This window comes from Aptenodytes forsteri, unplaced genomic scaffold, assembly GCF_000699145.1.
Source record: "Aptenodytes forsteri isolate BGI_AS27 unplaced genomic scaffold, ASM69914v1 Scaffold81, whole genome shotgun sequence".
Classification (NCBI taxonomy): Eukaryota; Metazoa; Chordata; class Aves; order Sphenisciformes; family Spheniscidae; genus Aptenodytes; species Aptenodytes forsteri.
Window position 1 is genome coordinate 4,841,130 of NW_008795259.1, and position 27,954 is coordinate 4,869,083.

The 27,954-nt window shown below is 43.3% G+C and overlaps 2 protein-coding genes across 2 annotated transcripts in view; both read right to left on the reverse strand.

The window, feature by feature from the left end:
* Positions 1 to 8,784: 8,784 nt before the first annotated feature.
* Positions 8,785 to 21,529, reverse strand: LOC103898837 (leukocyte elastase inhibitor-like). The gene is made up of 8 exons (XM_009279203.2): positions 21,453 to 21,529; positions 16,170 to 16,354; positions 13,887 to 14,000; positions 13,598 to 13,729; positions 12,522 to 12,639; positions 11,362 to 11,504; positions 9,496 to 9,666; positions 8,785 to 9,373 (listed from the first exon to the last, which is right to left on the reverse strand). The coding sequence occupies exons 2-8, from the start codon at positions 16,338 to 16,340 to the stop codon at positions 8,969 to 8,971; spliced, it is 1,254 nt and encodes a 417-aa protein (XP_009277478.2). The 5' UTR covers positions 16,341 to 16,354; positions 21,453 to 21,529; the 3' UTR covers positions 8,785 to 8,968.
* A 5,028-nt stretch (positions 21,530 to 26,557) lies between these two features.
* The window catches only part of SERPINB5 (serpin family B member 5), a 10,348-nt gene continuing 8,951 nt past the window's right edge, over positions 26,558 to 27,954 (reverse strand). The window contains exon 6 of the mRNA XM_009279205.1: positions 26,558 to 26,950. Within this exon, the coding sequence (XP_009277480.1) occupies positions 26,558 to 26,950 (393 nt within the window). The remainder of the gene's footprint in view (positions 26,951 to 27,954) is intronic.

The following is a 27,954-nucleotide window of genomic DNA, read 5'->3' on the forward strand; positions in this document are numbered from 1 at the left end:
GGTGGTGTGAGAGGCAGAAAAGGCCTTGACTCTGTGTGAGCACTGCTCAGCAGTAACTAAAACATCCCTGTGTTATCAACACTGTTTCCAGCACAAATCCAAAGCATAGCCCCATCCTAGCTACTATGAAGAAAATTAACTCTACCCCAGCCAAAACCAGCACAGAAGGAAATATATCTTTTTACCCTCCCACAGAGGAGGCACCCTGTTGATGCTGCTGCATCTCATTAGCTTGCTCTGCTGAATCATCTTAAAGATGTGGCAAGCATCTGCAGAAAGCATACAGTAACAGCAAGAGGGAAACAGAAACAAATCAGAAAATAAGAGCCTGATAGGCAGTGTTCAGAGAGGCGCCTCTCCCTCTCCCTGAAGTACTTATGTGCATCTGATAACCTCTGTCTCGTGGGGAGCCCTGATAGTCCTGTAGCAGATGATAGAGCTGGGCCCATAACTACAAGGTGTTATTTCTTCTTTAGTCCAGGCCTTCCCAGAGAGGTGCAATGATCCAGACTGTGCCCCAGCAGCTTCTCTGCCTGAGGGCTACGCTTAGCTGGGGTTGCCTCAGCATAGGCACTTTGTCTGTCTCGGGGATCTCAGCATGTTTTTCTTCCTGTGTCAGCAAGAGCCAGAGAGCGGAGGGGGCACACGGTAGCCTTCAGCAGCACATCCCAACCTGAGTTTTGAGCATCTCCCGGACTGTGGGTCAGGAGGTGGCAGGCCTAACCAGGTGCTACAGGACCTGGTCCAGAGGGCAGAAGGAGTCCCAGTTACACAGCTTTAGGAACAGATCCTGGCACCAGGATGCTCCCATATGGCGAGAATTTTAGGGAACAGGCTTTTTCCATTGACCTCATGCAGGAAAAGGGCAAGAGGAGGTGAAGTGAAGGCACCACCAGCCCCGCCTAGGAGAGCTCAGTATGGCCAGCACTGCTGGTCACGTGCAGGGAAAAGCCCTGAGCTGGAGCAGCTCCTTCGTTCAGACTGGTGCTCCTTGCACCTCCAAGGCTAGATGTGGATTTTTCCCCACGACACCACAGAGAGTTAGACACTGCAACGGTAGCACTTTCAGCTGAGGTGCTCAGCTCTGTACTCCAGCTACGGATTTGGTTTCCTAACCCCTAGGTCTAGCCCACATGTTTCAGCAGAACTGTGTGGGGAGCTTGAGGTGTTGATGGTTGTCCTGGTTTCGGCAGGGATAGAGTTAATTTCCTTCCTAGTAGCTGGTACAGTGCTGTGTTTTGGATTTAGGATGAGAACAAAGTTGATAACACACCAATGTTTTAGTTGTTGCTAGGTAGTGCTTACACTAGCCAAGGACTTTTTAGTTTCCCATGCTCTACCGACTGAGAAGGCTGGAGGTGCACAAGAAGCTGGGAGGGGGCACAGCCAAACTGGCCAAAGGGACATTCCATATCATGTGACGTCATGCTCAGTACATAAACTGGGGAAAGCTGGCCGGGGGGGCCGCTGCTCGGGGACTGGCTGGGCATCGGTCGGCGGGTGGTGAGCAATTGCACTGTGCATCACTTGCTTTGTGTATTATTATTATTATTATTATCATATTATTATTATTATAATTTTATTTCAATTATTAAACTGCTTTTATCTCAACCCACGAGTTTTTCTCACTTGTGCTCTTCCAATTCTCTCCCCCATCCCACCGGGTGGGGGGAGTGAGTGAGCGGCTGCGTGGTGCTCAGTTGCCGACTGAGGTTAAACCACGACAATGGTTTTGGCTTGAAATGTATGTGGGGCTCATGAGGCTTTTGTTGAGCTCCACGGTCATTGTCAGTCTGAACCTCTGGATGGCTTGCCCAAAACAACAAGCAAAAAAGGCAGCAAGGTGGAGTTGTTCCTGTCTGGGGGCACAGGAGGTACACCAAAGGCCCCTGGGTATGACTTCCAGGATCCTTCATATTCATCATCATTCATGAACAAGGAAATGGGCACCACGCTGCCAAAGCACTTATTCATCTTTTGACCCTGGAGGCTGTTCTGCTCCACAAGCAGCAGTCAGCTTTTTCACAATGTTTCCCCCTGGTGTCTCAAGGCTGGTTGTGGGCCAAGCGCTGTGTTTATTTTAGGCCAACAGGCACTGTGCTCGGCACTGCTCCGGGCAAAATATTGTATTTCTCACAGAAGACCAGCAGCTGACTTTATTGAGCAAAATGCAGCTAAGCCCCCATAGAGATATCACATGATGATTGCATTAATATAATCTGAAAATACGACTTGGGGGACTTTCCCCTATTAGGAAGCTCTGGATTGAGAAAGCCTTTCCCCTCAGTGGTCGCCCCTCTACCGTTTAGTAAGATAATTTCTCACTCGGCAGGCTGAGGGCTGTGGAAAAGGCAGGACTGGTCATTGCTGGCCTGTGTTTGGGACTGCTTCGTACTGACAGATCGCAGGGGAGAGAAGTGACAGGCAGCAGAGCTGGCTGCGGTGGGGGTCTCTTGGAAAAGGAGCTGTCAGGGGTGTAAGCGGAGGCAGAGCTGCGGCTGATGCTGCGGGGTTGCAGGCTGCAATGAGTGCTGCGCCAAAAGCTAAGCTGCCTCGCGAGGCGTTGTGCAAGAAAAGAAGACATCCATCAGGATATGCAATAGAGGTCCTTCAGTGGTGCTTTTCTATCGTGTTTAAAACTGTCAGTAAGTGTATGGAAAAGCTAAACCCTGTTTCCAAACTGTAGCAGTCAAGTGAGGGAGTAATGCGAAACAGTCTTGGAGCTGTGTACGTGGCAGTGCTCTTATACAAAAGCTGTGACACACCATCTCATAATTAAGAATCTATAATTTCACGTGTGAGGATTCAGATGAAAAAGCTGCACAGCAGCACCATCTGAAGAGCTGAAAGGAAGCTCACAACTGAAGTACTTTATTCACTATTTTCTTTTGTAGGCAGATATTAAGAAAGTAAGGAAAAATTCATGCTATCAGAAAGAAATAGACCAAAATACTTCTATATTGTTGTTATCATTAGGATACTCGCCCACATATAGATACTTTTTTTCTGTGTTACTGGATTAAAACAAGAATAGTCCTGGGAGCAGCGACTGGAAACCACAACCCATCTACAATACAGTTATTGAACTGCAAAGTTATCAGTCCTTGAGTTCTCTTCTTGTGTCATTAAGCTGCATTCATTCCAGTAAGGGCTTCAAAAGGAAGATGGGCAGTTTTCCCACCCAGCCTATGGTGAAACCTAGTGCCTGATAGTGCTTGGTGCACTCTGCTGGGAGACGCAGGCTTGAATTCCAGCGAGGGTATGGGATACACTGAAGACAGGCCCTTCACCTCCTGAGCCACATGAATTTCTCCACTACAGAAGTTATGTACCATTTGCACTTAAAAAAATGAAGTCACTCTAATGGCATTTTCAGGGAGCCCTGTTTGAATAGCTTGTGCAAGGTCTGCTTTGAATGCATTCGCTAGATGTTCTCCGAGGACTTGCGCCTCATTCCACCTCGTTCCTGAATTTCAGCATGGGCAAAGCGCCTCATTGCTCACGTCAAGGCAGTTCAGATCAAGCAAAGAAAAATGCTAGCTGCTAGAGAATTTACAAAAGGTGAAAATAAAAAGCCTACAAATTTTGGATACTTCCACATGCATAGGAAAGGACAATTTTTCTTTCAGATAGTTTTTTGGATGTACACACTTAAAGCCAGCCTATGTTCTGTTTAGGAAGGGCACATCACTATTTTAGTGTTGCTTGTCCTTTCTGAAGCCATCTATAATTCTGTGCATTAAACATGTCATTCACTGATTCTCCATTACATATACACAGAAAAATAAAGTTAGGAAGTGTGACTTCTGAATCTGGTTTTCATAAAGCCTATGAATACTATGATGTAGTACCCCCTAGAAGTGCTTATAATTCCATATAGAAAATGATCGTACTTTACCAAGAAAATAAAATCAAGGATTTACTAAGAGATGATTTTTTAATAAATATGGAAATTAAAAGTCTAGGTTATCCTGCTGCTGTTACTGTGTGACTGACTGTACAGCTGGAGTAGAATAGCACCTTGTACAGTACAGAAGGCATGAAATTACTTACATTGCCATCAGTCAAGGCCAGCCTTTGATGCGTGGTAATTTTATATTGTATCAAATAATACATTATTATAATTTACTGTGTGTGACTGTACAGCTGGAGTAGAATAGCACCTTGTACAGTACAGAAGGCATGAAATTACTTACATTGCCATCAGTCAAGGCCAGCCTTTGATGCGTGGTAATTTTATATTGTATCAAATAATACATTATTATAATTAATATTAATAAATTATAACCAAATAAAAGTTGATCTATTTACATTGATAATAAATCAATGTAATAAATTATGTACGATTTATATTGTATATCATACCTGGTTGAACTTTGAATTTTAGTCCTGATAATCTGTTTATAATACTTTGTGCGGGTCTTAGCCAGAAGATGCTAACTAGTAGCACTGCTGTCCAGCTACCCTTCAGTCAGACCGTATATTTACTCCCTTGCTGCTCTGTTCAAGGGGAACAAGCCCTGGTATTATCTGAATATAGATAGATGCTACTATACGTTTACCCTGCCAAGTTGACTCTACTGGGCTAATGGAATAAAATATGGTATAACACCATATTTTATTTTTTTTGACAGAAGTCAAAAAAAGAAGTGAATTCAAAGCATTACTTCTGGATGATTTTCTGAAACCATCCAAGAAAGTGAGCTGGCACTTCCATAGGTGTGTTGGAAGTGTGGGATGGATGGTCCATGAGAGAGGCGATGGGAAGTTGATAAATACTGGAAGGGAGACTGGAAACTAGAAGTTTTACAATGTGTCAGACATTTTTTTGTAGGGTTGGGGAGATAAGAATATTTGTAAGAAATCAGTGACAGGATTGTTTCTAAACAGCATTTGATTACTGTTAGTATTTTTACTAATGATACTGCTGTGTTCAGTCTTAAGATCAGAAGGAATTACTATACTTATCCGAGTTTCTATCTAAAATAGGTAAGTCTCTAGCAATCCATAACACCAAGACCAAAACCAAAAATGACTGAGAGCCAAATTCTGAGAAGTTCACAGAACAACTTAGAAAATAACAGGTCAAATAAATCCTGCAAAGAAGCCTCTCTTGAAATGTACCAGTTGAACCTTTCTGGTTTATTTTTAAGCCTTTGTGGTAAAGCTTTCCCCGGAGTCAAATCAGTGTTTAAGCTTTTTACAGCAGTACTTCTGGGGATCCTGACTCCTCTGGAAATTTAAGTATGCCGTCTTTATTAGATCTGAAATACACGTTGAATTGGTTTCTAAAGTTTAACTCTCTTTGAAGATAAGTGAGTAATATCAATAGTTGTGTACGGGATAGGCATTTCACTTTACTGCTCATAAGGTACCGACTGATTTTGTGATTTAAGGGCCAAATTGTGGCCCTTCCCTCAGTTGATAACAGGGAAGAAGTGAGTACCTAATTCTGTGAGACGATGAGCACCACGTGACAGAGCATCCACAGCTGCTCACGAATCCTCTAAGAAGGGCTGTGGCCCCACAACTTGGAGAAGAAAGCTGAAACACTGTGCAACCCAAATGCACTGTGCCAAGTTTAAAGAGGAGCAGCAGAGACTTGCTGTGTAAATTTCTACTGCCGCCGCTCGCCTCGCACCGAGAGGAAACCACTTGCAAAGTTAGCTCAGACTGAACACAAACATTAAAAGTGATACTGTGAAAGTGAAACGTTCAACACTGATCATGTCTCTAAATCCAGTCTCAGGCCATGAGCACTAAAAAGTAGTATTTCTTCACCTTATAGCTTAAAAGCTATATATTTTGCCAATAACCATTATTCCAATCACAGTCGAGTTTCTCGCACTTCCAGTTCCAGACAGAAGTAGGAAAACAAGGCAGATCCTACACAGTTCAGTAAGCATAACACGGGATATTAAAGTCAGGAGAATTTGAGATTTTTAAATGTGCATATATCTTTTGGGTCTAAGACACAATACCTAATAACTCTTCCGTTTTTTACCGACTCAGATATTTTGTGATACAACGTGGTTACTATGAACTAGTTTGACCAGCTGTAAATCAGTAACCGACCAGAGCTGAGTGGGGTTAGCCAAATTCAGCTAACCAGCGTGCAAGACACAGAACCATAGAATGGGGTTTGGGTTGAGGGGGACCTTTAAAGATCACCTAGCCCAACTCCGGGGCACTCGGGACAGGGCAGCAAACACATCTGAACCTTGCCATTTGCAAAGGGGATGCCTGCTCCCCTGGCGAGCTGCTCGCTGTGGGGAGAGAAGAGGCATTGGACCTTGTTTGCACAGATGGGGATTGGTGGAGAGAGGCACTCCCTTCAGTAGAGTTTGCACCGAGTGGAAAAAAAAAATGTAAAAAACCTATGTTGCATAGACGTTTGTTTTTTTCCTTCACAACATTAGTCTCCTTTTCATAGTTCACGAGATTGTGGCAGTAGTACAACCGCTGCCATGGCACGTACCAGAAATGGCCCAGCTTCATCTCTTACGCTGCGCAGGGCTCACCACACATCTTCACAGCTCCCGTGCTCTGGCGGCACAGGAACGGCCCGGCTTAGCCGGTGCTAAACGGAGACTTTTATTGCAAACCTCCCCCTCTATTTCTTTCACCTTCAGGACTAAGCTCCTGCATTCTTCACTGGTAGCAAGTGCAGATCCATCCCCCTTCTAACCCACAGTGTGGTCGGAAACTTCTGTTTTAACTCAAGGGTGCCAAAAAAGGATATGTTGGGGGTTGGGGACTGTACAACCATTTCTGAGAGAAGACAGGAATAAAGGGAAGGTTTTTTTCTCCTGTGGCATTTGCCACTTCATCACAGGAATCCCCATCCCTGCATTTTCAGAAACACTGTTGATTTTTGAGGTTGCAGTGCTCAGAACTTCCCTGGGTAATATAAACACTGTATGATGACAGGTTTAGGTAACAAAAACATGGTCCAATAGGCAAACTGGGCTGCCAGTCTCCAGAAGGGAAACATGGACCGCAGCCTGGAGAACTACTGCTGCAGCTGTACTGCACCATCAGATCAGACAGTCAAGAGTAGTTTGTCTATTTGACTCTTTTATTGTCCTGCCCCTGACTGTTCTTGCTCAGTTATCATTCCCTCTTATTTCCTAGACTTTCTTGTCCAAAGGGCCCCAGGTAACTTATGGTGCATAACCTATGGTAATCATGAATGCAGAACATGAGGGTGCTTTACACCCAATTATATGGCCAATATATATTTTCCTTTTCATGGGTTGTAAAGCACGTTGCAAATGTTAATTTGTTAAACCTCATGCAGAATCCCTCTGAGGAAGATGTTACTTATGTTAAACCAGCAAATTAGCAGTAATGTCTCCCTATCAGTCAGCGGCAAGTTTTATTTTTCTCCCGCAGACTACAAGCCTTCCCAGGTTATGATTAACTGTGATTTCTGTGATTTACACTGCCCTTTACAAAACCTTTCTTCGTTTCTCAGAGCATGGAGAGAGCTCTGTCTTTCAGATCTGCATCTCAGATCGTTAAAATTCACCAGGCAGCAGCATGTGAGGAAGAAAACACATTTCTTGGAAGTTCATGGCTATAGTTTTCCACGTCAGTAACTTCAATGGGGTGCTTTAGACCATTTCCCTCCTATTCCTTGAGATTGAAATCACCTGATTTATCCCCATATAAAAGGCAGCCTTCTTTATTTTGTAAATAATTAACCCTCTTTAGAAAAGTGTGTTTTCGTATCCTGTTCCTGCAGACACCATGCATATAAAATTCTCTTTGGAGTCACTTGAGAACTTAGCGGCGGCTTAGGGGAGGTTGTCCAGAGAGGTGGTGGAGTCTCCATCCTTGAAGATATTCAAAAGCCATCTGGACATGGTCCTGGGCAACCGGCTGTAGGTGGCCCTGCTTGACCAGGGGAGGTGGACCACATGACCTCCAGAGGTCCCTTCTGACCTCAACCGTTCTGTAAGCTTTTATTTCAAAAATGAATGCAGAAAAAGTCCAGTAAAAAGAGGGCCCAAATCCTGCCCTCCTGTACACATAATTACTGTTGTAATCAACTCCCTTTCTAGAGGTGTCCATGAGGGCAGAATCCTGTCCTTTTCCCTGACTGAATATTCCCACTGTTATTATCATAAAAACCAATGCTACTAATAAAAACTCACACAAAAAGATCCAGGGCTCATGAAAGGACTACATGTCACATCATTCTTCCAATCGGTAAGATGACACTTTAGATGTAGGCATACATCTAAATAAATAAATGAAGCCAAAGCTGCTTCTAGCATAAGCTTTTTATATAATGCAGAATAGCACAAAGGCAGATCCAGTACACATCACTGGGGAGAAAGCGGTACAGTTATCAGTACGTAAGTATATTTGCTGTAAATAAGTATCTCCTATTTGGCAGTTGCTACAGGAAAGGGAATTATCATGGCCAGGTCTCCACTGTGCAAAGGATTTGCCACAGCTACATAACGCAGATAAGAAAAAAGTCTCTAAAGCATCTCTCTGCTGACCAGGACCCAGCTGGCCAGGAATCAAAAAATACAGAGCAGGGGCTACTCTGTTTTTACTGGCAGTTACTGAAAATTGTTGCAGACAATTCTCCTCAGACAGCAGCATACCAATTCCACCTTTGCAAGGCCAGGAAGGTGTTGTACTACACTACATGGCTGGGCTGGGGAACTGTAAGGAATACAGGAGCATATGTGGGCCTCGAGGAAACAAAATGTTATTTATATCCAGTGAAGTTAAGGCAAAATTTACTCCTATTCTGGATTCAGATCAGTATTTGCAATTCAAGGAGCCTAGTGGCAGAGCATCCAATTGATGGGTTCTAAGCTAAACTGCTTGCAGTGATTACTTTGAAATGCAAACTAGCTGTCAAAGGATTAAGAATGCATTGGGAAAAAAATACTATTTCTGATTTTCATCCGCGTGTTTCTCAAAATGTTAGAAAATGGCCCTGATTTTAAGGTGAGCAGAGTTTGCCAAAGAAAAGAATGGTATTGGTAGGATTGTGTCTAATAAAGAATAAGAAAGGGTGGTCAGCCATAAACACCTCTGTGAGAGGAAGAGACCTCCTCACAATGACAGCTCCTGTACCAGCTGCTGCTATGGTGCCTTCCTCATTGACTTCCACGTATGTCTTATGGACAACCTTTGACAGCACCAGAGATTTTGCAAACGACATTGCAGAAAGATCAGCTTTTGATTCAGTGAAGATGTCAGTCATCCCCATCTCTTGTAATACCTCATTGAGGTTAAAGGTGCCTTCCAGCTTGAATCGGGGGAGGTAGACCTCCACTCTTGTCTCAAACATGTGTTCTGAAGAGGCCCACAGCATTAAATTTTCATAGGTCATTGTGCTTTCAATCTAGAAGATGGGGAAAAAAAGAGCTTAAAATAGGTGGGCAGCTTTGAAAAGTTCAGATCTTTACCCAGCCTTAATTCAGACAACCAACTTTCAGCCATAGTCCATGATATATACGGCATTACCTGCTCCAGCCCACTGGTAGATCCATCAGCCATGTCACCTGGCAGCAGGATGATCATGCTCAGTGACTTCTGAGCATAAGGGAGTTCAAGGACCTGAGCACCCATCTCCTCAATGTAGCCTAATTTAAACGTGCCTTTCTGATACATCATCTGCACAGGCTTTTTCTCATTCTATTTAAAAGAAAATTATACAGTCACTTAAGCAAGACAGCTCTTAACATTTAAACTTATTATAGGTGTCATATCAGTAGTCAGGGTTTCAGCAGTAATTGTTGTTAGGCTAAACATTTTTCTTTATTTTGTTGCATCTACAGTGACACACAAAACATCAGCTTTGCCATGCATAAATAAAGGGGTTAATTCTCTGGAAAAAAAAACAATTTCTCTGCAACTGCTCAGATGGTGAAGCTGCTTAATAGTGCTACACTTCCAAACAGGCTGATGCTGGTTGGATTTGCAAGTCCTAACTTGGACTGGGATAAAGAAGAAATAGCACTGCAAGAATCAGGCTGTCATTTATCAGACTGATTGTTTAGACAGGAAGCAATCAATAGGTTAAGAGCAAAATCATAGCCTTTCTCAGACACGCTCTTCCAGGTTTTGTTAACTTGCCTTTTTTGTGATGGGATTGTTTGAAAGCTGTGTAAAGACTCAAGTTTCCTTTTACAGTTAGCTAACTTCTTAGCTAACTTCTAAAGCAGTGAAAGAAGAATTTTGGTAGATGACATATTTTCAGAAAAAAGTTCTGCTAGTATTGATTAGCATATAAAGAAAAATCTATACAGCTTCTCCCAATCTCGTAGTTTCTCCTATGCAGCAGCGCATCAAATGTTCTCAGCTATAGACCATTGCCAATATCCATATTCAAAGATATTTAAAGTCACAAATATAAGCACTCTATGACAGTTTCTTACTGGTGTCTTAACAATGGAATGCAACATGGTAACTAGAAATCTACATTTTTCTGACCTTTCTCTTTGATCTATGAGGAACACTCAGAAGAGACCTTTTCCCATACAAAGCTCTGCAAGTTAAGATCAGACCTAAATCTGTTGGGTTTTTTTCCTTTCGTTATGGATGAGAACTAATAGAATATTGGCACAAGATATGGAAAGAAGGCAAAACTGAATTAAATGAAAGTCTTTTCTGATAACATCTGTTAGGCTTAAATGGCACACACAATACTTGGAGGAATGTGCTTGTTAAAGAACTAACTTTGCAACCATATTGACAATACCTTAGTTAAACAATGAAAGCTTTGCTGATATCCCTAAGGCAGGAAAAAAAGGCTAAAAATTAAAATACGTTTAAAATAAACCTTCACATGTTGCAAATACTACAAGTAAACCAAAATACCCTAGAAGAATTTTTCCTTTTTCAAATTGCAACTGTATATTTGTAGTTTGTTACTATCTGGCCTAGTTTGTTTGGTCTGTTTGTTTCAATCTCTCAAATGCATAGCTAATGTTAAAATGTATTGAACGTATAAGCACCAGGATGACCCCCTGGAGCCTGTATGAAATGGGATGTTCAGATTCGCTTCCATCCATGACAACTATCTGTAATGACTATGTTCAAAAGCGCTAATCAAGGCTAATACTTGTGTTTTGCCAGTCACCAAAGCAAAACGCTTGAGTTGTTGCAACTTCTGAGTCTTGCACACTTTTTTAGTAAAGATTATGCTTTTCTGTGAAAAACCCTCCTGCTACCTCTTCCCAACAGGAGAGGCACGTTAAGTTCCCAGCACACCCACACCTTGCTCACAGGGCAGCTGAGCCCTGGACATTGTGCTTCTATGTTATACTTGCTTCATTGCTCATAGTATCTAGGGTAAATAATGTTAAGATTTACAGAATGCAGATGTACCTGATTCAGTTTAAAATCTCTCTGTACTGTTTTTTGTTCCTCAAACTTGTGTTCCCAGGATGCTTTGAAGTAGATTACATTCACTAGCACCAGCAATGCACGTGCGTCGATCACACCAGGAGCAAATAGTTCCTTGATTTTACCTAAAGGAAATTTTGGAATACACAAGTATTTGCTAGTTGTCATTAAGACTCTGGACTGAGACTCAATTACTTGTCTGTGAACTTAGTTTTGGAGAAACTTAGAAATCTAGGTCTTGGTTTATTCAAAGGACAGGGACAATATAGGCAAACAAATGGTAGATTCCTCTGCACTGTTACCAGCAGTGAGCACCCAGAGCAACGATGGCTCCTAACCCTGTGCAAGGTGGCTCCTGAACATTCAGCCCTCTTACTGGGAGCCAACTGGGGTTAACAGCTCTTTCCCACACCCGTCACAGGCCGCTCTGCCAGTACAAGGACAGGTTTGGTCAGGAGCTGGGCAACTGAGAAATTACAGAAGCCTTCAAATCTATTTGCCTGTCCCCCAGTAAGTTCTGGTTTATGTTCAGCCACAAGATTTAGAAAATTCTCATCCTGCTGCTACTGCAGCTCTGGCAAAACTAAGGGAAAACAGCATATATCATGTTTAGTCTAATCAGCAAGAGCCAATGGCCCCTGCTAGCCTGTTAAGGGCAAAAGCTGGTTGTTTGTCACTTGTGATAGTGAGTCTCGCTGGTGGTCACAACTCTCATCTTTGTGGGCATCACTACATATAACCAGGTCCTCGGTCATCCTCCCTCCTCCCCCAAGTTGTTCCCAGTCTCACCACGAAGCTCACGGCTTCCATCCCCTGCTGTCCTGTATCTGCATTTGTGGCTGTTCGCGGAAGCAATTTGTCTGGTCAAGTCTTATAGGTATTATTGCAATTATCATGCCAGGCATAAGGGTGGGAATACAAAAGTATTTGACAACAAACACACCTTTAATTCAGAAATAATTTAGCTGATAACTTAGTCTAATATTTCAAGAGTGGATGGGAAGAGAAACCGTCTTTAAACAGCATAGGATAGAACACACAGAAACGTGAACAAGTCTTTGCTTTTCATACCATGGAATTTCTTTTGTTGAAGTAGTGGAAGAAGGCAGTGATAGTACAGCTATGGTTTTGCTTTGTTTTACCTTGTGTCTCCCTTTCAACCCAAGTGTTAATTTTTATTCTGGCGGCTTCAACAGCACCATGAAAGTCCACTGTTTGCAGCATTGCTCCATACAGTTCCTTAGTGCACATTAGAAATTGCTGTAAAGCAAAATAAAGATTATGAATTGGTCAAATCTGTTAAGCACTTATTCCCTTTTGAAAGAAATCAATGGTTCAGAACTATTTTAGAAATGATGAGGGACCTGTTGACTCCATAAGGCAAATCTGTTAAGCACTTATTCCCTTTTGAAAAAGAAATCAAGTTCAGAAGTATTTTAGAAATGGTGAGGGACCTGTTGACTCCATAAGGCAAAATTTGATTTTGGAAACATCAACTATCTGAAGTTTATTCAGAGAATCTTTGAAGAAGAGATAATTATTCTATTGCATAGGCAAAAAAGTAAATAAGTAAAAAAAGAAAGCCACAAGAAAGAGTCCTCCCATGGAGAACTGCATACCTGAGGTCCGGATAAAAATAAAAAATTAGAGAACATGCAAGATGTGTTGTTTAATGCTTAAGTATCCAAATCATTCAACAGAAATAATTGACAGCAAAGCGAAGATGTGACTAGCAAGATATCAATACTAGTTAATCTAGAGACCACTCTGTCATTCAGTAAGAAAGGAGTAAGAAGTTCAGCACAGCAGCTCTACGCATGAAACTATATAACATCTCGGGTGATAAGCCCTCTCCAAGCTTACTGCTGCCCCAGTCGTGCCACTTGCAAGCCCAGAAGTAAGTAGCTTACAGGCAGCTTGACTAGGCCATTTTTGGCTGTAGTCACACCTCTGGCTGAGTGTAGACATATGCCAAAAGCGAACAGACTCCTGCTTTATTTTTGCTCTATAGCCATTGATATCTACAGGGTGGGGGTTTTTTAAACAAAAGAATTGAAAGCTGACACTCTTGTCTCTTTTCCACCAGCCCCAGGAGATACGGCTCCAAGAAGCACATCAAGTGCTCCAAAATAGACACGAGGGAGGCAAAAGCGAGGCTGACAGTTACAGAGAAGCTTGAGGTCAGGGCCACAGCAGTTAGCAGACACAGCTAACTTACCTGCTGGAGTTCAAATCCTTGTTGTAGAAAGAGATTGTTGGCCAGGGTTAAAACATAGCTTTCACCAAGGTTTTGTAGTTGTAAAAGCAGTGCCTGGAATGCCTTATGGTTAAGGTCCCCATCCTTGTTACACTAGGAATATTACAAACACAACAATTATAACGATTCCTCCATACAGCTTTGTGCGTGTGATCTTGACTCCCTCCAGTGGTAGACTCCAGTGCTTTATAACTAGTAACCTACCATGCGGTGAAGAAAAGGCTCAGGTGCTCCCCACCTAAGGATGTACCTGTGAGAGGGATGACTGTCTTTTCTGGCTTTGTTCTGGCTCCATTTCTGGGGCTGCACTCTCAAGATCAGATCCAAGGCTCATTCTTCCTGCAGTTTTCCTGACATGGAGCACCTGCAGTTGAAGATGCCAAATTATGGCAATTGTAACCAGGGTAAAAGCATTTTCCTTGTTTAAAAGATTTGCTATGCTGTCCTGGGTAAATGGTGTAGATTTATGAAAGTTATTTTCTCAGCTTCAGTCAGGCTGAAATGACAGACTTGAAATTGTTCATATATTCATGTTCAAATTCACATTTCTATACTAGCAAACCAAGAAGAACTTGCACTTAATCCCTCAAAATGTTACTCTCCACTACCTCAAAATGTTTACATTTGATATGTATTTTTATTGCTACACTTACCTTAAATTTCAAAACAAAAAGTTGCCTCAGGCAAAGAGACAAACATAGTTTTCTTTGAAAACATCAAAACTGGCTTTTTGTAATCTTTGTAATCTTCTTAATCTTTGCATCAGCTTAGGAAATATGTCAAAACCACGGTGCTCTTAATGGAAACCAGTCCTTGTTTCTAATGTGCAAATATCTTGCTGAAAAATTTCCAGCAGCTTCTCCATTATAATAATGTTCCATCATACATAGATTTAATCTTTTTTATTGAGGATACTGGATCCCCATTGCTTTCCTAAAATAAGCAAGAGTCCCTGTGTATTGGGTTTATGTGCCAAGGTTATGGTAGCCAGGGGGCTGCAAGGGTGGCCCCTGTGTGAAGAGTTTGGGGGCTGCCCCCATGTCGAACAGAGCTGGTTCCAGCTGGCTCCAAAATAAGTCGAGTCTGTTTTGCCATGACAGTAATTGGTGAGTGATGTCCCTGTCCTCATCTCGACCCACAAGCTTTTTCATCTTATTTTCTCTCCCTGTCCTTGTTGAAGAGGGGGAGTGAGAGAGGGGCTGGGTGGGCACCTAGCAGCCACCAGCCAACGTCAGCGCACCACACCCTGGGAATCTCGTGAGGATGGCATGTCTACCTTGGTTGCGGGTAACCCAGCAGTCAGACTGTGCACATGGCAGTGTTAGGATATGATGGATGAAGATCTACCCGTACAGAGCCAGCTACTGACAAGAACCTCTGCCTTAGGATTATTGGTCTTTTACCAGTCATGGAGTAATTGGTAGTGATGTCCCTGTCCTTATCTCGACCCACAAGCTTTTTCATCTTATTTTTTCTCCCTGTCCTTGTTGAAGAGGGGGAGTGAGAGAGGGGCTGGGTGGGCACGTAGCAGCCACCAGCCAACGTCAGCGCACCACACCCTGGGAATCTCGTGAGGATGGCATGTCTACCTTGGTTGCGGGTAACCCAGCAGTCAGACTGTGCACATGGCAGTGTTAGGATATGATGGATGAAGATCTACCCGTACAGAGCCAGCTACTGACAAGTGTTGAAGAGGGGGAGTGAGAGAGGGGCTGGGTGGGCACGTAGCAGCCACCAGCCAACGTCAGCGCACCACACCCTGGGAATCTCGTGAGGATGGCATGTCTACCTTGGTTGCGGGTAACCCAGCAGTCAGACTGTGCACATGGCAGTGTTAGGATATGATGGATGAAGATCTACCCGTACAGAGCCAGCTACTGACAAGAACCTCTGCCTTAGGATTATTGGTCTTTTACCAGTCATGGGCACAAACAAGAAAAGAGAAGAAGGATTGTAGAAAGCAGAACTTGCACTGCGGAGAGTAAAGCCACAGCGATTGAAGGGGTAGCCTTCTTCACCCCCTCCCTGCCCACCTAGGTCCCTGTGAGCTCTACAGGTGAGACATTTTGACTCTTGAATGTCATAAGTGATAAGTGAGCTAACGCTTCCAGCCACCCAGGTGCAATCACTTCAGGTTTCTGCAACTCTCCCCACTACCCACCCAGACTCACACTTTCAGGATTCTCATAGCAACCATGAGAGGAAGCGCCTGCCCATAATTTTGAAACAAAGTCTGATATTCTGGCAGCAGGCTGGGGGAAAGCCAGTGTGCCCCGCTGTGGTGTATCGCCTCCTCTCATTCAGCTCTTGCTCCATGCCCCTGAGTCTGCATGGGGGCATGGTGCAACTCACACAAGCAGATGGCAAGGATCATAGCACACCAAGCACAGCTCTGCAGGCAGCACCTGTGCTTGTATTCGTGCTTGTTTCCTATGAGACCCTCGCACACGTGTCGTGCTAGGATGTCCAACATTTCCATTAAGGGAACAGCAAGCAATGTGGAAGCATCTCAGCATGTTTCATTAATACTTACTTTCTCTATCTGAGCAGCAGTGTTGTTTTTTGCACCTAGATGGACCAGGGCCAGGGCAACAGAGATGCTCATTGGAGAGAAGATGATGTTTGTGTCCTCTGCATTTCTGTTGAGCTTATTGTAGAGATCAAGGCAAAACTCAGTAATTGGTCTAGAAATGGAGCCCATCATGAAGCAGCTGCTGACTGGGAGCACAAAAGAAGAAGAAATTTAATGCAGCTTGTTGCCTAGCTAGATCACACCGTGAAGCATCTGTCTGCCTTGAGATTGTCCCATAGCTGGTTGCTAAATAATAGAAGTTTGCTAAATTCTGAGAGTTTGAAACAGCCAACCTTGCACACATCTGTCAGTCCATGCTACACAGCAGGAGCAAGGACACAGCGGGTCTGGAAAAGGGACCCAAGATCACAACATATGTGAATTCCTCAGAAAGGACCATTTTTCTGTCTTATCCCATGGTGTGTCTTATTTCAGATCATGGTATTGAAATCAGTCAACTGTGGATTAACATTTTCCTTCTCCAAACTGGTTTGACGTATACAGTTATATCAACTCTTTCCTCCTGTAACAACACGCGATTAGTGACAGAAACTTGGTGACAGAAACTACGCCTGCATATAACCATGTTTGGTAACCAGAGCTGTGGTATGAGGGTTTCAAACAACAGGTTTATAAAAATAAGATCACTATTAATTAAATGTCTTCATATATGAAAAAGGGCTATTAACAGCTATGGAGACTGAACTATATATGGAAACATAAACAGTTTGAAATACACTTTTTCCCTCCTCATGAATTTTCCAGGAGCCACAGATCCAGGCAGGACACACAATTAAAATCTCCAAACAAAGCAATAGCTCAACAGCCCGGAAAAGAAGTCTGTAAGTTCCTGCTCAATGATATGACAAGATCTGTGTCACTCTTTTCTTTTGTACTAGAAACATAACAGTCTGATACCTTTCCCGTGGGTCATTTACATTAAATCCACTCTGCTAAGAACAAGCTGGGACTAAGTTCCAGCTTGGTGCTTGCAAGCAGGAGGCCATCTGAAAAAAAGGGTTTTAGAAACTCCTTTCCTGTCCCTTAGGAGAAGAACTGTAAAGCTGTTGTGTGGATACCAGTGGGATCACACGAGCTTTTCTGGAATCGTTATACGCAAAAAACACCACATCACTTTCAGTGTCAAACAAATGATATTTTGGACAGCACACCAGAAAAATGTGTGAAAAGCAAAACATACACTCCTGCCTGCTTGCAGACACAGAGATGAGTAGCTGTGTCCTGTGTTCCAGAAAGATGCTTTATTTAGGGGAAAATATACAGCCACAGTATGGAGCGAAGGCCCTCATGTCTTCCACAGCACAGATCTGGCTAGCTCTAGCTTTCAGCCTGCATCAGGACAAGTGTGGGTTGGGTCCATAGCAAACTGCCAGAGCTCCTCTCCGTTGAAAAGATGGTGAGTGCACAGCTGGGTGGTTATTCTCACCGCCCACAGAAAGCCATGGCACATCAGGTGCTTTTTCTCAGCCCTGTGCCCCCTGGCTGCTGCAGCCCGCAAGGCCAAGTTAGGTGAGGAGCTCCAACCTGTGTCACCAGAAGACTAAGGGTGCAAAAAGGTGGGTGCAAAGCTGAACTTCAGGATTTTTCATCAGCAGAGCCCTTGTTTGGCCTGTCCTGGGCTGTCGGTATCCAGCAGGCACTTTGAGAGGGGTCTAGAGCCTTCTTGGGAAGGGGCTGCCTTGTGTTGGGGACCCCCATCCCCTCCCAGCCAATGCTCTCCTGCCACCCCATTCACCCACTGAGGCCCCAGCTCTTCTACCACAGCCACAGCCCCACACACACACGCAGAGCCTGCCCTTCACAGAGCTTTCTTTACTCCAAGAACTACTCAAAATGTCTTGCATTGCCCTCAAGGATGCAGAGCTGCCTCTTGCTCAGCCATAAGCCAGACACAAACTTTGCATGAGAAGCTGGGGCTCAGGCGCCAGAAGTTACCAGGACTTAGAGAGTTGTTGTGGCTCAGCTGAGATCCAGCATTTGTCTGTGCAAACCATCTTAGCCCGCAGCAAGTGCCAGACAATGGGAATGAACTCAGCCCACAGGAAAACAGACTTAGCCTAAGACGGATTGCTGCAGTGGATTGGAATAGCTGAAAAGTCAAGTTGCTGAATATATGAAGGTGCCACATGTGGCAAATGCAGACATTTCTTGCCTTTTGACTAGCTTGAAAAGCACAGCAATAATCAATGCTTCATCATGTTTCTGACTGATTCTCTGTGGAAAGAACCGGCAATGCTGAAAGAAAAAGTTCATATATGTTTCATACCAAGATATTTGTTTTACCCTCAAGTCCAGTACTTCACATAAAGACCTAATACAAATGGGCAAAACAGAGGAGAAATACCCAAAAGGTTCTCTGAACAAACAAATTAAAAATTAGTTATATCTCATTAATTCTGAAAACAGCTGTTCTAGCTCTGCTGTTTGTGTCTTTGTATGTTTGGTCTTTCATTTTCCTTTTAATAACACAGTCATCTTACCACAAGAAAAAGACATTGCACTAAATAATGATTTCTCTTTTCTTCCACCTTCATTATCTACTATCCAGAACCTTCCGAAAACAAAACTCAGCGCTTCTTTAGTGCGGAAGTTTGTATTGCTCCACTTCCACACCTCTTGAAAGATCTGAAATGGAGCTGTGAAATCGTTCATGGCGAATGTAGGTCATGAGGCATATTGTAGGTGTGCCCAAACCTCAGAACGAGTCAAGGAGAAAAAAAGAGTTAATAAACTTCCTCAGCAGGAAGGAGGCACCTCCACCCCACCCTGCAGGGAGAGGACCGACTGCCAAGCGTGGAGGGAGAACCCAGAAGCTGGGAACAGGTTTTAAAAGCGAGTGCCTGGCCTACCAAGGTGGCCACTCCTTTAGAAAAAGCAGCAGGCTGTCCTCAGGGTGACACCCAGGTGCAAACACTACGGCCAACTCCATGGTTTTGTGAGTGGGAACTACTTAGAGAGCTGCCCTGGAAACCCAAAGCAAGGGAAGGGAGGTGTGGGCTGGTGGAGGAACTTTCTAACCGCAGAATGAAAGGATTTAGTGAACTTTCTTCATCTAAATTGGGGCGGGCACAAGCATATGAATGATTCCACACCATAAAGCCATGTGTGTAGTCTGTGTAATCATTCAATCAGTGAGAGTTTTGGAGTTACTGCGAGGACTGTGAGGTTTGGAGAACACCTACATGGTGGACAACAAATGGTAGCATTACTTTTGAAAGATCTTGGAGTGGTAAGGACAGAAGATATAAGACCAAAAGAAGTGTTCCAAGAAGATCATAGCTGCTATTCTGCACTAGCCAAAGTGTCTGCACTGAACATTAGCAATAGTGCAGAGACAGCAAGCAGGGTTGGGGCTTTACAGCTGATGAAGGGAGATGCTTTGCATGACGGTTCAGTAGCCTTTAACATAGTCCAGCAGATGGAAATTGCTGGCACTGTTATATGTGAGCAAGAAGCTACCCAGGAAAAGAGCTTCCTTCAGAAGAAACCACTGTATACCAGAGACCTTGTAAAGATGACAAACTTCTTCCATGGCTATGTTAAATGAAGACTATTCGTCATCTGTTCTCTCTTCACAGTTTGTTTTTGGCTAAGGGTAGATGAAATCAAGACACAAACTCTCAAAGAATAAAAAGCTGTGCTCAAAGCTATCATAATTAATAGGTGTATTAGATTATATTATGCAGTCAACAGGAGGAGGCAGTAAATAAGGTGGAGAGACTAAGAGAGCTGTAGCCTTGTTTTTAAGGTAATTCTATATTTAATACAAGGTAAAGCAAGAAGGAACCTGTTTTACCTGATGCCACATGATAATTTCCATTGCATGTTTTACTTATTCAATCTGCCTCCCATTAAGGTGCTTTAATGCACGTTCATTTCTCATACACAAAGGGAGACAGAATCGGCAGAAATGACGTGTCTATCCTAGGAAAGGAGCACATGTCAGATAATACTGTCTCCTCACATGAAAAATCTATGATTGGTAGAAGTGACTTTCTTATTTTTCATGACCACTCGCACAAAAAGACATTTCCAAGTGTTTCTGTGCTGATTTGGAGCGAAAGGGACAAACAGCACATAAGAAAAATGAAATTTCCTGCAACACAGAAATTCTAATCATCCCTATGTGACACAAAACATTTCCAAAGTAACATGCTTTAAATTAAAAACCAATACATTTCAGTACGAAATAATTTTTCAGGGGAAATGTTACCAAGCTCATTTTCTAAACAACTTAGCTTCTCAGGCTGCTACTTTTATGCCAAAAAGGGCTTTTTCTGACTGTTTCTATTATTTTGCATCAGTATCTCCAGGATGTATCTTTTCTACCTCTTTCTAGGCCAATTATTGCTGCATAAACAGACGTGGATGTACATTGGCCTGTTACAGGCTGTACAGTGGCAAGTTATTTGCTATGCCTATGTGCAGCTGCATAGGCTTCTCAACATCGTGGCCAAACCCAAGAGCCAGTATGTTGATAGCGAAGACTAGCATCCCCAGTAACAAAACAAAATCTGAATACCACTCCACCCTTCCTATTTTATATAGTCATTGTTTAAGAACATAAACAATCCCCCGGCAGCAGGGATCAGGGCACAGGGGAAACGCCTAAGCACCCAGTCAAAGAACTGCATGCCCTTTCTCTTGTCTAGTGAACATTTCAAGGCTTTTTCTTGTGCCACGGAAACCTGAGTAAAGAAGGGAAATTTACCTGTATCTCCCACTTCATGGGTGAGTTTGCCCAGGTCATCAGCACCATCACTTCACCTGAAGCCCATTTCTACCAGAGTGGGTAGAGGTGCTCTGGAAGAGCCTGCCCTTCAGCCCTTCCAGAGGCACAGGCAGAAAAGCATCTGCTTTCTGGTATAAGCTACTGAGCTGATCAGTCCTGTGGCAATTAGAGCTTTCTGGATGGGCAGAGAGGTCCTGGGGAAATTTCAGATTCAAAAGTCTGTGAAATTTAGGCAAGAAACTTTAAATTCATAGCTTTGGACATGTGTTCCTAAATTCCTCATCTATGTCCCACTGAAGACCAGCTCCCTTTGTGTGAGCTCTTGAGCCACCTGAATTTTAGCAGTGTGTTTTGCTGCCTGCACCCTGTAAAGGTATCTCCCCTTCTGTCCCATCTGTAAACATTATGTTTACTTTAACAACCTGTAGACTATTTTGGATCTGCCAAAAAAAATCACAAGTTATTTAAAAAAAAAAAAAAAAATCGTTTACCTTCTTGCCCAAAGAGGTTAAATGAAGAGCACAACAGCTGAGCTCTGGAGCACGTTCTTGTGAATACTGTATTACAAAAAAGCTCCCACTCTCTTGTGGGAAAGCTCAGCCTCTAACCAATTGTTGATGATAGCAGCATGTTGCAATTTAATGCAAATGCCATCAACATGAAGTTTCCTGCAGAAGACTGGAAAACCTGCATATAGCAATATGCTAATAGTCTTTCTCTCAAAGCTGCCCAACAACTTGCCCAAAGAGGTTAAATGAAGAGCACAACAGCTGAGCTCTGGAGCACGTTCTTGTGAATACTGTATTACAAAAAAGCTCCCACTCTCTTGTGGGAAAGCTCAGCCTCTAACCAATTGTTGATGATAGCAGCATGTTGCAATTTAATGCAAATGCCATCAACATGAAGTTTCCTGCAGAAGACTGGAAAACCTGCATATAGCAATATGCTAATAGTCTTTCTCTCAAAGCTGCCCAACAAGTTTGGCAGGAAACATCTGCTGGCAACATCTCCTGATTGCAATGCCAAGTCACCCTCAGCTGAAAAACTGGGCATTAACCCTGGAGATCCATGGCTGTACTGTACTACTGTGCGTAGTCCCTTTCAAATTTGATGGGGTCTGGCCTGGACAAAGGGGTGTGCAGGGTTCATGCCAGGATTCAGAGAAACCTTGTTTGGGGCTGAGCTTGCTTGCAGAGTTAGAGCAAATGAATGGGAAATGCATGAGCTTTATGTTGCCTACAGCCATCTCCCTCTCTCAGGTAAGTAGTCAGCTTTATGCGTATGGAAGGAGCTTAATTAGAGAGGGGAAGAAGTATTTCCTTGAACTGTAACAGGAATCCCCAGCCAGGGGGTATTCTTTTAAATCATTGGAGTTAAGAATAAAAGAAGGCCAGGCGTGGTTGATCACATAGGTTATGTCTCCAGCATAAAGCGAGATGGAAGTAAAGAGATGGGAAGCACGGAGCTGCACCAGCACAGTGTTTGATCTCCCCTAACCAGCACCACTGAGCTCAGGTGCAACACTGGGTTATGGCAGCTGGACTCAGGGGTCAAAATTAAGTCCTCTAAGGTTGTATGTGGCTTTGCAACGCTGAAATTTTTCTGTCTTTCTCACCTCTTCTTTCTTCCTACAAAGCTGGCTTTGGATTCATAGGTTATTTGAGGGATCAGACATGGTGAGGGGAGAAAGGAGGAAAGAGGAGGAAGGTCTCCCAGAACCATCTTGCCCTTCCCACACTTCCCTTCTAGTGCTGAAGCTGGGCCACCCTCTTCCTCAGGCACAGCTCCCATCAGCTTTGCTGTTTCCTGCTCCTCTGCCAAGGTCTCAGCCCAGTTGCCCAGGCTCCAGTGCTCCAGTGCCCATCCAAAAAAAGGGATTTGTAAACAATGCAAGATACAATGATAAAATGAGTGTTCTTGTTACCCCTATTCTTTTCCACACTTTTTTGCTTCCATTTGCCATTCACTTCCTTGTTTCTGTTTTTCCTTCCTGCATGTTTCTGTAGTGTTCCTTAGTCTTTCTCCTCAGTTCTTTCTGTCTCTTTATCTGTTTTTTTTAAAATTTATTTCTGCACATTGCCTTACCATGTACCTTTTCTTCTTCTGCCTTTATGAGCGCTAGCCTCTTTTCAGTGACAGTCTAATATTTTTGAGTATCTTTCAAGACTTTACTTCTTCCAATCTCTGTGCTTTCTCCCTCCCTCCTATATTAACATCATTCCTCCACTGATTTATTTTACTTGCTCTGTACATATATTCTCTCAGAACTTCCTTGACATCAATTTAACTGCTTTGCCTCAGGAAATGTCAATGTATGTGCAAATACTGTCTTTTCTAGGCCCTTAGGATAGTATATTCATGTTCAAAACTGTACTGCTTTTCCAATGGGGCCAATTGGCTCTATGTAGCATTTTTCAAGTTTCAAACTCAAACTGCTCTTCCCCACAACTTTTGTTACCACAAGACATGTATCCCTTCTCTTCTACGAAATGCTGGGAGCAGGAAGTGGGCAATGACTGTGCAGCTGAGCAAGTGATGTGATGACTAGACACATAACGCTGCAGTTTGCAACTGCCTGCAAAAGCCAGCCACGGCTTGCTTTTTTCCATCAGGGCCATCACCCATCACTGGATAGTAATGCTCTGTTGAAAGGTGAGGTGGAGCAGCTTGGCGATCTGAGCCAGTCCTCAGCTATGTTCACTTTCTCCATCGTAACCAACGCCTTTCAGCACGTAAGTGTTCCTATACACAAGCTCCCACACACGTTTTCCCGTATCCTCCCATGCAATTTCTTGCCCAAGGCCCGGAGGCCAGCATGGGTGGAACCAAACAGTAGACCGTAACAGCATTTCTCACACCAGCAGGAGCCTTACTGATACTTCTCCCTCACATGGTGCAAGATGGATAGGTTTCATACTGGGGCTGGTAGAGAGAAGAGGCAGAAGTGAAAAATGAACCTGAGCTTTTCATGGGCAAGCTACCCTGTTGATAAATGACCGATAAATGGGTTTGCCTTCTGTAGACTAAGACAGCTTTGTATCTCTCGCATCTGCTTGCCTTGCATAGGCTAGGATACCTTGGTATTAGTCAGGAAGTGGAGAAAGATGGGCCCCACCCTGAGGCAGCGTTTCTCTCTGCTTTCATGGGATAACCCTTCCTGGCAAAGCTATCACAAGGAACTCTCTGAGAAGACGTGCTTATGTGAATTTGTGTGGATGTGCTAAATGCTCTGATCAGCATTTAAACAGAGTATGACCTCCACTGAACGAAGACTAGCACCTGGACTGGAATGTTTTCAGAACCTGAAAAAGCTGAGAGTGATGTCTGAGGTTTCCTCCTTCAGGAAATCTCATCCAGGCAGAAAAAGAGGGATGGGGCAATCTGCCAGAGGTTTTCATCAGTCTAGCAGACCAGCACAGATGTAGCGATGTGTGATATGGCCTGCTGCACAACTGGAACTACCTGCCCAAGAGTCAGTGCCCAAACACAAACAAATTGTACAGACCGTAGGCAACTAGTCCATCTTGCCTATGTATGGACTGCCTGTGCAGCTGCTTAGTCAGTCATCAACCCCACCTGACCCACCTCCTACAGGAGAACCAGTAGAAACCACAGTGATGACAGCTCTGGATAACTGACCCCAGCCTCCAAAACAGATCAGACAATGATGGGGTGTGTAAAACATTTCCCAACCATTCAGCTATCACTGAAGTTATTGAGCTGGTAAAGATCTTTGCAAGCAATTCATTCTCAGACAGGATGGGCTGCAAAGTAATTGTTATATTTTGCATTTTTCTTCTGACTGCTATCCCTGTATCAGGACACCTGATGCCTATCAGCAAAGACCCCCAGAGGTCTACAGGGTCTCACCTCCCATTGTTTTTGGTGGAAGTTAGTCCCCTCAGTACCTTCAAAGATATGGGCCAATGACTCCAGTTAACCCTCTGGTATTAAAATGTGTTAGAGCCCATTAAAGGTCCACAGAGGGAAGGAAACTGGTAAAACCACTGAATCATTGTGACTAAAGGCTTCTTGTGGATTGGCAAGGTCAAGAATCAAAACAGAACTCCTGTCTCCAAATTCACAATAACCACTGTTCTCTGGTGTTAGAAGAGAAGTATGCATATTAGGGGTTGCATGTTCCCATTTAGAAATCTCTTTCCAGTTTCTTTCAGACCTGAAGCACCAAGAGGAATTCTCAAGTAAAATGCTCCCATTTTTTGAGGATACACGATTGAATTCTCTGTATATTGTGATGAGCTAGTAACATAGTCCTTACTGGGAACTATCATCATGTGGTCCAGAAGGGCAATCCAGACATTGATTTAGTTTTTTATTTTGACTTTGTGGCCTAAGTGAATCTGTTCATTTCCATTCCTGTCATTTATTAGAGGTCAAGAGTGAACACTGACACTGTCAGTGAACACACAAGAGTGAACACGCAGACTGATGCTGGAGGTATTGCAGACATTTGATACGGGTTTTATAGCACTTTATTCTGAACAGTAATTAGGTAAACCAGTACTGAACATATGCAGCAGGCAGTCTTTAGATAGAAATGAAATCTGATTACCATGATTTCATATGGAATTTGGAGACTGGTAATTGCAATGTTAATCTCACTCAAGTTGAAGTCCTTATTTCTTTCTCATGCCTCAGACATTAAGTAATTGTATGGAGTCTCCTTAATGCTGAATCCAGAACTAGAAATGGCAGATAATCTGTGCGTGAAAAGTGTGGCACTTCCAGTATTAATCCAACTGTTTTCTACCCTAGAATTGCATAACGTTCTTTTTCTCAGGATATATACAACAGGGCTCCTCGTAGCTGCAGTGAACTGGTCCCCTCTTCCGTGTCTGAAGGGCAATGAGGCAAAAAATCCCACACAGCAGAGTCCAACCTCTCCAATCTATGAACTGATGTAGCTCATGCTGAAGAGTCTTCTGGGTATACATTTTGTGACCATGATTATTGCCTCTTGCATCCATAGGTCTCAGTGCAGCTGCTGTTTCACGGATGCGAACTCTGATGCCAGCCTGAATTGTTTAGCTACGCTGCAGAACTTGGGCGCTGTTTCACTGGGCATTGGAAGGGGCCGGTAGGGCACCCTGGGCCACCAGAGTGTAGCCAGGTACAAGGGGATGGCTATCACACCACATGTCCACATTTTCCCCTTCTAGGCAGTAGGAATCCACAGAGCGTGGGTCACGAGGGAGAGTGGTTTGGCTAGGGAGCAGGAATGTAGCTCTTCCTCCCAGAGCCCTTTCCAACTCCTGGTCTACCTAAAACAGGTTCTCAGTTCACTTCGTTTTGGGAAAAAGATGTCACAGAGGAACAAAATATACTCGTTGCTGAGGCTGGGATACTTCTCAGTAAAATATGATGTCTTCTTCACAGTGGGAATCCTTCAGCTTAAGGGGATGAAACATAAGGAGATAAACTAGTTCTGCTGCATATGTAGAGTACATTGTATTACCCAGCTGATATATGAACCTCTTAGATTTCCTTTCAAAGGTGATAGCCAGGATGCCAAGCTTTACAGGAACATGCACCACCATAAATGTAATTGTGCTTTTTCATAATGAATACACCCTGCTTAAGGGGAACAGAATCGGCCCGAAAGAATCACATTGCGAGTTTTGTTGTGTCTAAACAAAAAGATAAATGGATGGTCAGCTTTAAATTCATCTTTGTGTTGCAGAATCCGATATCCTGGTACCTCTCGGGACTCGCCACCTTGTTCATTTAATTCCAAAGAGACTTTATGGATGATCTTTGACAAAACCACACCTTTTGTCTCACACATCTCAGAGAAATCTGATGCACTCTCATTGAAGATATTCGTCATTCCCAGGCTTTCCAGAAGTGGCTTCAGGTCATAATCACCTTCCACGCTAAACTTTGGAAGAAATACATTCACTTTGGTGTTGGCCATCATGCTGGGATTGGTCCACTGTAATAACGTCTCGGGGGTGAGTGCCTTTTCCAGCTGAAGACATAAAGGAACAAAGGAAATTAATAAGTAGTCCAAGGAAAGAGAAAAAAAAAAAAGACCATTCCTGAACTTCCCACTCCTATCAAGCCCCCCAAAAAATAAAGTCCAAAAGGCAACCTTTGCTTTTGAATTCACAACTATAGCACAGGGTTAACATGCTCTCAGTTATATTGATGCAAGTATGATTTAATCCATAGGACAGGCGTCTGGAGCAACTCCACTGTATGTGCATACTCTGACTATTAGCCCCTTACAAGCTTTTGATAGGCAATCACCTCAACAACCATATGAAGGAACCTCATAAAGACAGTTCCTACGCAGGTTACACCCGGCCAACTGGCAGATCCAAAAGTCTTTATTCCTGACCCTACAGAGTAATGAAATTGCTGGTATTTGGGACAGAAAAAGACTCCAAATCCAGAGCCTTATCTCAATCAAACATGCAGCTGTTTGAGCAATTTTTTAAAAACTGGGAAGTGAGGAGGCAGAATTTGGGGCCACGACAAATTGGTAACAGGAAAGGCCTCACTTGCATTGTAAGATATGTGTTCTGTAATTTACTTCTACATATAAAAGTACCTTACAGCTGCAAAGGCAGATTCCTCCTGCCTTTAAAATTTATGGCCAGTTGCAGCAAATTACAAAGGAGACTTGCGTGATCATCTGTCTCTTAAACCTTAAACTTCGAAGAGAGGTGAAAAAATGTTCTAAAATATTCATAGAGAAATGACATAAGAAATAGTTGTTCTTTAGGAAATGCCTTATTCATTTTCAAATTTATGTGCAATTGTAATAAAAAATGGCTCATTTTCAGGCACCTCTGCTCAAAATTAAAACTTAGAGAATCATAGAATCATAGAATCGTTTAGGTTGGAAAAGACCTTTAAGATGATCAAGTCCAACCGTTAACCTAACACTGCCAAGTCCACCACTAAACCATGTCCCTAAGCACCACATCTACAGGTCTTTTAAATACCTCCAGGGATGGTGACTCAACC